Source organism: Girardinichthys multiradiatus, chromosome 9 (genome assembly GCF_021462225.1).
Source record: "Girardinichthys multiradiatus isolate DD_20200921_A chromosome 9, DD_fGirMul_XY1, whole genome shotgun sequence".
Lineage (NCBI taxonomy): Eukaryota > Metazoa > Chordata > Actinopteri > Cyprinodontiformes > Goodeidae > Girardinichthys > Girardinichthys multiradiatus.
In genome coordinates this window covers 49-10,746 of record NC_061802.1, presented here as the reverse complement: position 1 = coordinate 10,746, position 10,698 = coordinate 49, and the positions used below count along the sequence as shown (strand labels likewise).

Genomic DNA, 10,698 nt, shown 5'->3' with positions numbered 1-10,698 from the left:
GGTGGCAGGCAGTGGCAGTTCTGCCACCGAAGCTGCCACCGGAACTGCCACAGCCTGCCACAGGGTGGCAGGGGATTCCGCGAGGATGCCAGAAGCCAGAAGCCGCACGTACACGAGAATGATTGACAGCGCTAAGCCCCTCCTCCTGGCTCTGATTGGTTGTTTTAGATTGGAAGCGGAGCATTTCTTTAGACGGCAATAGCAGCTCTGGAAGCTGGATCACAGGAATGTTTGTAGATGTGAAGCAGAGAGAGTTTGGTGAGTGGCTGAAGTATGACTGGTAGCACAGTGTGGTGGGTCTTCCTGAAAAGTCCCACTCTGAGACCTGGTTTCACTGAAAACCACCTTATGTTTCACCACCATCCCTTAGGTCAGCTGACCACCTCCTGCTGGTTTTACTAAAACCAGGCTAAAGCTCAGAAGATGCTCTTAAAACAAAACTTATCAATAGTGGCAGTGTGAGGTGGTTTGTTGTTTCTGTTTTTACTTTACCTCAGTGCTTGTAGCACTTTGTTTCTGCTCTTATTGTTTTTCGTTCAGTTTTAATATCATGTCTTAGTATTTTTGAATTTGAATTAAATCAGGTATTTTGTGATATTAATTTAAGAAATGGAACCAGCTTTGACAAAAAGATTTGGCTTCAGTTCAACATTGTCTCAAGGCATTTATAATAAGTTTTTACCAATTATGTTCTTACTTTTTACTTCTGCTTGAGAAAAATACATTGAATTAGTCCTCCTTGTCAAATCTACCTTCTTATGGTTAAATGCAAACGTGTGTTTTTCACCAACAATCTGGTTTCAACGTTGCTTTGCTTTGACTGGATAACTTACCATTCGTAATATGGAGGATGTGATAACATACGCAGCAATCATTCTTCTCTTGGTTGCACTAACCACTGCCACTCTTACTTAAGTACAATGTTTGGAAACTCTACCTACTTCTTTCCAGGACTAAACTACGGTGGCCGGGGGGTGCAAAACACTTTTACAGGTACCGCAACAAATGTACATTTCAGAAAATAAATTTATATTTCAGAAAACAAATTTACATTTCAGAAAATCAACCGGAAAGGGAATGTACCAACGCCGAGGCTGACCCGGAAGTCAGCCTCAAAGGCTGCATCCTTCGAAGGCCGTATTTGTAGACCGATTACGTTACAGCGCGGCGACGAAGGCTGTCCCAATTCATGAATCATTCCGAGCAAATGCTGCCGACAAATGTGTCCTTATTTTGCCCGATTTGAAGGATGGGTCGTGAGTATCCTTCGCGGCCCGTCATTTCCCATCATTCATTGCGGGTCGAAGCGGATTGGTCAAGAAGGGGAAGCCATGGCGGACCATAGCAACAAAAGCTGTGAGTAAATTGTGGAAAATTACACTTTTTGTGACACAAATTAACTTCTACAATGTTTTTAGTGCGGGAATATAACTATGTAGACGTGAAATATCTGCTTGATTTATCTAGACATCGCTTAATTTCAAACGTGCTCCGACGTGTTCGGAGTTTTCCGTTCCCGGCGTAGTAACCGGCTCGCCTCGCCAGCCCTACCTACAAGTGATTTCTAACAGTTTATGTTATTATTTTAATTGTTACTGAAAATCGATTTAATATTTCAGGTGATATTAAGGGTTAACCCTAACCCTTATACAGTTGGATTACATAAAACTGTCCATTTATTCTGGTTAACTTTAATATCACCTGAAATGTTAAATCGATTTTCAGTAACAATTAAAATAATAACATAAACTGTTAGAAATCACTTGTGTTAAACGTTCACTGTGATGACTGCCAGCGGGAGCTTAGTGCCGATAGTCCGGTCAGATCTCTACCGGGCTAGCTCGCCTCGCCAGCCCTACCGGCTTTACATTCCCTTTCTTTCCAGTTGATTTTCTGAAATGTCAAATGTTTTCTGAAATGTAAATTTGTTTTCTGAAATGTAAATTTGTTTTGCACCCCCCGGCCACCGTACTAAATGCTTATTTGATTAGCCATTCATTAAAAACAGCATAAAATAAAGCATACCACTGCTGCAGACACTCCAACCCATGAAAGTTGAACGTCCCCTATTTTCATTTCTGAAAGGTTGCAACCCTCAACCAATAAGTTTTACAATGCAAGTCAATTAAATGCAATGAGAATTTATTAATTCAAAGGATTTTAACAGTAATACAGTTCAATCTCAAAGGATAGTCTCAACTGCTGTCAGTAAATGCCAGTTCATCTATTGTCAAGATTTGTTTGTTGAAAGCAGGAACAAAGATTTTTCACAATACCTGCTAACATACACTCAACAGATATCAGGCTGGCACATTCATCAACATCAAAAAATCAAGTTTGAATCATGAGTTTTGACAGATCCTTTTAAACCTTGTCATCGTTGAGCTCTTTTCACTAAGCAGTTTATTTGCCTACTTCGCATTGGCTTCCAGTGAGGCCGGGTTCACATATCAGGGAGTAATTCACCTCCACTTGTCCATTTCCTGAGCAGGTGAAAGTGTGGATACCCTGGGTCAGATACTTTATGCACGATATGAGAAGGTCATCTTTTCCCACGTCCTTGTCCCAAACCTCAACTTTCAGTGGAAGATGGGTTTCCACCTTCAAAAGAAAATTTTAATTAAAGTTAGAAAGTTTTTTATGTTGTTATTACATATATGTTGAGCTATTGTGCGAAAAATAGTACTGGCCCAGTTCAAACCTAACTGTCCTTTTTATGATTTAGAGGTTTTATCAAAAATAAAGGTTAGTTATGGTTCCATTTTTTTTTTTTGTTCGTAAAAAACTTGTTTAAAAAATGGCTTAACCAGATGGGCTCCTGTAACTATCTTAAAGAGATTCAATACGCTTTGTCAGACAATCATCATAAGTTCCTTGATGTGTGGGGTCCTCTCAATTGGCATATACAAAATAAGGGACATAAATTTATACCCTGACCATTAAATCTTTTTTTGTATTTTATTGTCAATATCATTATCTTACATTCATTCTTTAATAATACTGTGTTGTTTTGTTGTGCATTGTTTGATTTGCATCATGTACTAAACTTCTCGTTGTCCCTAGCAACTGTCTCGTGCTTGATTACTCATTTTGGGATAAGGTGAACATTTTTATTCCATTGCATTTTCGCACCTGTGGAAAATACTGTTTAAGCGTAACTGAAATGAGAAATGGTACTTACAACGCCCAAATTATACACAGCGTTCCAAGTTGGATTGTCTGATTTGATTTCATTGGTCTGGTAATAAAATGAGCTGTACCACATCCTAGCAACACTATCAAAAGAGGAGGAAAAGAAGAACAACATATTAATAATATCTTTGATCAGTTAGAATAAGATCTCAGATTTTGATCTGTGCATCAACCTACGAATTAGTTTTCATAAGTCCATCTCCATTCAGACCAAGGGCTCTGACAATGACCACAGACAGGCTCCCCCTCCTGTTCTGCCGGGTGCTCAGGTCAGAATCAACCATCTCTACACCTTGGAGAGTTTCCACCAGGTCGTCACCTGGTGCAAAAGCAGCAGCGTCACATTGGGTCCCAATCTGGAGTACGAGGCTTAGGAGAAGAAACCCTGAGGTCAAATAGGATTGCATGACTGGAGTCTAGCGCTAAAAGAGAAAGAGAAAAAAACATCAAATTATTTCCTTAAAGTGTATTACAAGCAGTTTAAAGAGTCAATATTATACTATGAAGTGAAGTGCAAAATCAAAAGTTTGTTGTATAAGACTGGTTCTTATGTGTTTTAGCAGGTGATTTGCAGAAATTTCTCCCTTGAAAGGATCGGACAGCTGTGCTTCTGTGTGCAGCCCTTTGGATTAAGATGAGGTGTGATGCACAAAAAACAAAACACCCATAAATAAAATAAAACCAACTTAAATAGAGGCCCATCATATATATATATATATATATATATATTGAAAGACTGTCCAGAAAAAGGCTTCAGTTAGTCACAAATTTGGTTGTCAACAAGTAACATTAAGCTGATCTGAATGAAGACACAAGAGATATCTTCCAAAATCTAAGTTGATAGAATACTTAATGCCCACTTTGCTTCAAACATCAGGGCATTATTTATAAACAATTTTTTTTCCTTTCTTGATTCATCATTTAAAGAGAGTTTGAAGCTGTTTCATATCCTGAATTTCTTACTGTTGTGGAGCCACGTCCAGCAGTCAAAACCAGATTCAGAAGCAAAATTAATGCCTGAACAAGATGAGCTGTGGACTACCGTTTATAAAGGGAATCGGAGACGTGGCCCCCGCAAATCCAAGGAGATAAGGATGGTAAAAAAAGAAAAATCAACAGAACCAACTGATAATAGATAACAGAGTCAAGGTGATTATTATACAACACATTTGTTTTTGTGTAACCTTAATATGAGTTACAATTGCAACAAATGACCAAATTCAGAAAGTTTAGCCTTAAAACATATGGACCAATAAAAAAAGCATGTTTTGTTGAAAGGAGTTACATGAAATCATTTGTTTTTAGACCTTTCTATGCTGCATGCCCCTTTCACCTGTTTGACAGCTGGGGACAAGCACTGTGGTGGGTTGGTCTCTGTCCTATACATATTTTTGGAAAAGATTAATGATTAAACCAGACCTTTTACTCCCCATGGAAAAAAGTATGATTACCTCCATGTTTCAGGAAATGATATAAAAGAGACGCTAAATACATCCTAAAAGTCTAAAACAGATGTTTGTGAATAAACAAACTTCTTCCAGGGATTTTCTCTGTCTTTCAATGAAACTTAATGACATTAATTATAAATAGATATGGCACTTGGATGAGATATGACCACTGGTAACATTTAATAATCCTGTTAAGACGGAACTTTGTTCCTGCCTGCAGGAGAGTCGCATATGAAGGTCGAATAACAGGTGCATGCCTGCATGTGCAGCAGATAAGCTGATTGCAGTGTAGCTGAGGAGCAATAGATGAGAGAGCAAGCAGATGTGCCAGAATAACAACAGATAATTACACTCCACAACATAAGAGCGCTTCATATAACTAATATTCTTGTGATAGCATTGTAGAGGCATAACGCTGTGTTTGAATAGATTAAAAGTGTTATTATTGTGTTTACCATTATAAGATGAATTCTATTAATTCTTTCTTCTGTGCATAATGAAACAGGCCTGTCTGGAAACAGATTACATTAGGGAAAAGTTCTTGGCGAGAGGTAAAGACTAATGAGTTTGTTATTGCAGGAAATCTTGTGATATTCTGACTCTGCCAGGTGAACGTGACATTAGAAGTTTTGCATCCAAATAAGTAATGAGAATGTTGTTATAAAATGTCACATACGCCAATCTGATGTTTTCCAGATGTTGGCTGAATGTGTATTCTTGGAAAAATAGAGAAAGCAATGTTGTGGATACCAGATGTATTACGTAAATGAATACGATGTATTTCAATGGGTCAAGAGAATCCAAATACACACCAATGCTGTGTATCTGTATAAAAACCGGCCCGTAAAGACTGAACGGGAGAGACTTCTGGAATTGTTGTGAAGATGTTTGTGCGCTTTGAATAAAGTCCCCTCTCGTGAGGATTGTTACAAGAGAGGATATTTCTGAGTACTGTTTTAATTATTTTGGCTCAGAGATCCGACCGCATCGCTCCCAAATATTGGTGGCCCGTACGGGGAGCTCTCTACAGGGAGAGGTTTGTGGTCACTCCTCCGGAGAGGGGCCTGGGTTGCTGTGGTTCAGGGCCCACAGCAGGAGGAGGTGAGTTCTTGTCTCTTTTCTTGTTGAAAGGACCTTGGCCTCCCGGGTCCCTCGACTGAGGAGTGAATAGATAAAGACTTTGTTCTCTCTCTTTTTTCTCTCTTCTGACAATCTTCACGGTGCCTTGCATGCAGGGAGACTGTCTAAAAAACATAAAGTTGGAATTGGCTAAAGGCAGTCTTAAAAAGAGTAGTGCGCACCCCCGGCTGGGTCGTGGTGCCAAGGCAAAGCATAAGCTTTTTTGTCATATAGTACTTGCCGTTAATACTGATTCTCTCCAAGAATGAATCATTCTTGCTAAGAGACAGCTATTTCATACATATAAAAAACTTGTTAGAAAAGGTACGTAGGAGACCTTGAGGAAAATTAGTCGGTGGATTTAAGTGAAGTAAGAGAATTGTGCCTGCGTGTGATGTCCGTAGGGCAAAAAGCGCTGGAAAAGGCCACAGCTGTTGAAGTTTTACATGTACATGATTTAGAGTTAGGGTTAGGGGTTAGGGGTTAGGGTGAGTTTAGTGTCACGATGACATCCCCCTAATTCAGTCTAATGACCGAAAAAGTTTGGTGTAGGGAGTCAAAGGCAAGGCACGGGCCGACGCATGTCACTCAAGAGCTCATCTCCGTATGTTAGACCCAGGTGGAAGGTACACAATAACACAATCCTAATACCACATCAGGGAGCGAGCAAGGGCCCAGGAACCAGGCAAAGATCGTGCAGGTAATTCCAGGAATCGGATGAAGCCAGGAGGGGCCTCCACCCGCCGCAAAGCCAAGCAGACCAGTTGGGAACCACAGCCGCTGGATAAACCCCGTACCGGAATGGGGCCAACAGGGGGCTCGAGACGTAGGGGTGTTTGTTGATGGAGATGCAGCCGGAGGAACAGGTTGAGGTGCAGCTAACATTCCATTTTCAGTTTTATCACTTTTTCTCTTATTTAATTTCTTTGGCCTCTTTAAGTAGCATTTTAAGTAGCTGATTCTGTAAATGCTCTTTCTCCTCTTTTCTTTTTCTCTGCCTCCTGAGCTGTATATAAATGGTGAATTAAATGTTTTTCCCACTTTGTGAAGTCTGCTCCCTGCAAATCAGGATTATTTTTCATCTTTTGACACATGTCAACAGGAACTCCTTTTAATATGGCTTTTTAAACAGCTGTCCCATTCCTGTCCAGTCACCCTTAGGATTAACTCCTGTGTGTCTCATCCTCGTGTCCACTGCAGCACTAATGTGCTCTTTAGGATGCTGATTAGGGTCCCAATCGAATTGAGGGACTGCAACGGAGGCGGATACTGATTTCTTATGGCTTTCCCTAGGGCTGTCATTACACGTGTCAGGGGTGTGTCATCAGGATCCTTACTGCAATCAGCATTCTGTTCTATCTCTCTAGCCACCGAGGGACGCACAGATCGTCCCAAAATTGCTCTAAAGTCACCTAAGGCTAGTGTCATGCCTTTAATCAATGTATCTAATTCCTGTAACCAGACCTGTCCGCATCCTACAATTGGTGGCAACTTATCCACTAATGCCTGTACATCTCCCAATAAAATAGAGACATATTTTGTCATTCCAACTGATGAGGTCAACAACGGACATTGAAATCTGGATGGACCGCTCTGGCTACGAGTAGTCATGGTGTGTGTTCTTCCAGAATCTTTAAACTGTTTTTCTGTCATCTGTTGAGAAGCTTTCTCATATAAATTATGCACTTTTGATTCCAATAGTGTAACCCCTCTTAAAAGTCTAAAAGTTTCTTGTGCTTCTGTCTCTCTTAGGCCCTACTTCAGCTCTTTTGCTTCAACTTTACACTTTATTCCACCAAGTCGCCCTTCCTCATCAGCTTTAATCAACCAACTTTCTTTATCCTTCAGATACCTCTTATATTCTCGGTTCAACCATCTACCTAACGGTTCCTTGTCATTCATTCCTACTCCTTCGACAATCAATCTCTCCTGCCATGTTGAACAACTTGTCTTTTTTTTTTTCTGTTCACTCAATGGCAATACAGTTTGTAATATAATCACCGCTTCTACAGTCACTCACACTCAAGTGCAGCCATTCGCAGCCACTTATTTTTTTATAATAATAATAATAATAATCATCTTTATTGGTCATTGCACATGTACATTACAACAAAATTTCTCCTCTGCATTTAACCCATACCTTATAGGGAGCAGTGGGCTGCCATTGTGCGGCGCCCGGGGAGCATTCTGGAGCTAAGGGTCTTGCTCAGGGACCCTGAGTGGTAATCTGTGGGATATGAACCTGGCCCCTCTGGAACACAAACCTCCTGTTCTAACCACTAGGCCACCACTCCCCCATTTGTATTCTCTCCTCACTCATATGCATAGTAAATCCAGTTAGACAAATACGAAAACACAATAGGATATATAGCTTGCGCGCGCGAAGGGCCTTTAACCCTTCCACTCAGCGGGACTTTTTCAATCTCTCCTGGTCCAACCGCTGTGATGCCAAACCCGGTTTGACACCTAGGAATCAACTCTCAGTTGACTCCCTGGAATTCCTTTTAATTAATCTTATTATTACAGTTTCACCATTTAAGTATCTCAACTGTCTTCCCTCACCTGCCAGTTCAGGGTCTCGGGGTCCTATTCCTGGCCACTTTGAGGCGTCCTTAATCCCTCGGGGAGGCTCTTACTAACCCCAGCCTAAATACCCCAGTCCTCGTCAGGACTGAGTTTGGATTGCCAAATCCGGAACTTATTTACTTCAACACCGTCACCATTTAAGTATCTTCGGTGAAAAGTATGTTACAGCCTCAACATTCAAGTATCTCTGCTAAAATTTATCTTGTGTCAATCAACAAATAATTTTACGCAATATATCATTTCTGTACCGTAATACATTATTTTAACCAACAAATATTTTACCCAAAACTGATCAAGACTGTAAATTGAAGAGAAAACAGATATCTATTCCACAACACCACCTACATTATTAGCAGGCAAAAGGAGAATAAATATAGATCTCCTTACCTTTTGTTTTGGGTCGACCCTGTGGTGTTATCCTTTAGTTAGTGCCAAATCCCTCTCCTTTTTTTTTTTCTTTCAAACAAAACCACTTGCCAACACTCTTTATCTCTTGCTTTTTTCCATCTTATGACAATTACTATGCTTTTTTTCTAAAAGATATATTTAATGCGTTATCTCAGTCACACATATATACGTATATATATATATATATATATATATATGTACATATATATGTATATATATATATATATATATATATATATATATATATATATATATATATATATATATATATATATACGTATATATATACGTATATATATATATATATATATACGTATATATATATATATATATGTATATACATATATATATATATATACGTATATATATATATATATATATATACATATATATATATATATATATATACTGCTCAAAAAATAAAGGGAATACTCAAATAACACATCCTAGATCTGAATGAATGAAATATTCTCATTGAATACTTTGTTCTGTACATAGTTAAATGTGCTGACAACAAAATCACACAAAAACCATCAATGGAAATCAAATTTATTAACCAATGGAGGCCTGGATTTGGAGTCACACACAAAATGAAAGTGGAAAACACACTAGCGTTCGTCCATCATTCAGAGCTGTGCTCCTTTTGTCCACACCAGCAGTTTACAGGAGAGGTATTTTTAAGTTAATGTTTCACTTATTTGTCAACATTTACTTCTTTATTTTAAAACTGATATAAACAAATGTTCTGATTTGCTGGCGAAGACAGTTTTAGCCACTTTAAATATTTATAAATTATTATGTTGCATATGCAGAATATTGCAAGCCTGTTTAATGTGGCTGTCCATGCACTGGGAGTGGTGGACGCCAGTTATCTCCTAAATCACTCCACAGCTGGTGTGATTCTGTTTGGTGACAGAACAGAGCTCCCTCCTCACAGTTAACCAAAGGTAATATACAGGGGTTGGACAGTGAAACTGAAACACCTGGTTTTAGACCACAATCATTTATTAGTATGGTGTAGGGCCTCCTTTTGCAGCCAATACAGCGTCAATTCGTCTTGGGAATGACATATACAAGTTCTGCACAGTGGTCAGAGGGATTTTAAGCCATTCTTCTTGCAGGATAGTGGCCAGGTCACTACGTGATACTGGTGGAGGAAAACGTTTCCTGACTCGCTCCTCCAAAACACCCCAAAGTGGCTCAATAATATTTAGATTACATCTGGGAGATGTTCAACTTCACTTTCATGTTCATCAAACCAATCTTTCACCAGTCTTGCTGTGTGTATTGGTGCATTGTCATCCTGATACACGGCACCGCCTTCAGGATACATTGTTTGAACCATTGGATGCACATGGTCCTCAAGAATGGTTCGGTAGTCCTTGGCAGTGACGCGCCCATCTAGCACAAGTATTGGGCCAAGGGAATGCCATGATATGGCAGCCCAAACCATCACTGATCCACCCCCATGCTTCACTTTGGGCATGCAACAGTCTGGGTGGTACGCTTCTTTGGGGCTTCTCCATACCGTAACTCTCCTGGATGTGGGGAAAACAGTAAAGGTGGACTCATCAGAGAACAATACATGTTTCACATTGTCCACAGCCCAAGATTTGCGCTCCTTGCACCATTGAAACCAACGTTTGGCATTGGCATGAGTGACCAAAGGTTTGGCTATAGCAGCCCGGCCGTGTATATTGACCCTGTGGAGCTCCCGACGGACAGTTCTGGTGGAAACAGGAGAGTTGAGGTGCACATTTAATTCTGCCGTGATTTGGGCAGCCGTGGTTTTATGTTTTGTGGTTACAATCCGGGTTAGCACCCGAACATCCCTTTCAGACAGCTTCCTCTTGCGTCCACAGTTAATCCTGTTTGATGTGGTTCGTCCTTCTTGGTGGTATGCTGACATTACCCTGGATACTGTGGCTCTTGACACATCACAAAG

The 10,698-nt window shown here is 39.9% G+C and overlaps 1 protein-coding gene across 1 annotated transcript; it reads right to left on the bottom strand.

Moving 5' to 3' along the window:
• Positions 1-2,125: 2,125 nt before the first annotated feature.
• LOC124874223 (perforin-1-like) lies at positions 2,126-4,231 on the bottom strand. The gene is made up of 4 exons (XM_047375501.1): positions 4,156-4,231; positions 3,370-3,614; positions 3,182-3,275; positions 2,126-2,601 (listed from the first exon to the last, which is right to left on the bottom strand). Exons 2-4 carry the CDS (start codon positions 3,597-3,599, stop codon positions 2,404-2,406), a joined length of 522 nt encoding a protein of 173 aa, XP_047231457.1. The 5' UTR covers positions 3,600-3,614; positions 4,156-4,231; the 3' UTR covers positions 2,126-2,403.
• Between the last annotated feature and the right edge of the window lie 6,467 nt (positions 4,232-10,698).

Excerpts from the sequence above, each read along its gene's own strand:
- LOC124874223 (XM_047375501.1), bottom strand. The coding sequence starts at position 3,599 with ATGCAATCCTATTTGACCTCAGGGTTTCTTCTCCTAAGCCTCGTACTC. Across the intron at positions 3,276-3,369 it reads GGACTTATGAAAACTAATTC|TGTTGCTAGGATGTGGTACA; the intron begins GTAGGTTGATGC and ends CTCTTTTGATAG. Across the intron at positions 2,602-3,181 it reads CTGTGTATAATTTGGGCGTT|GTGGAAACCCATCTTCCACT; the intron begins GTAAGTACCATT and ends TTTCTTTTGAAG.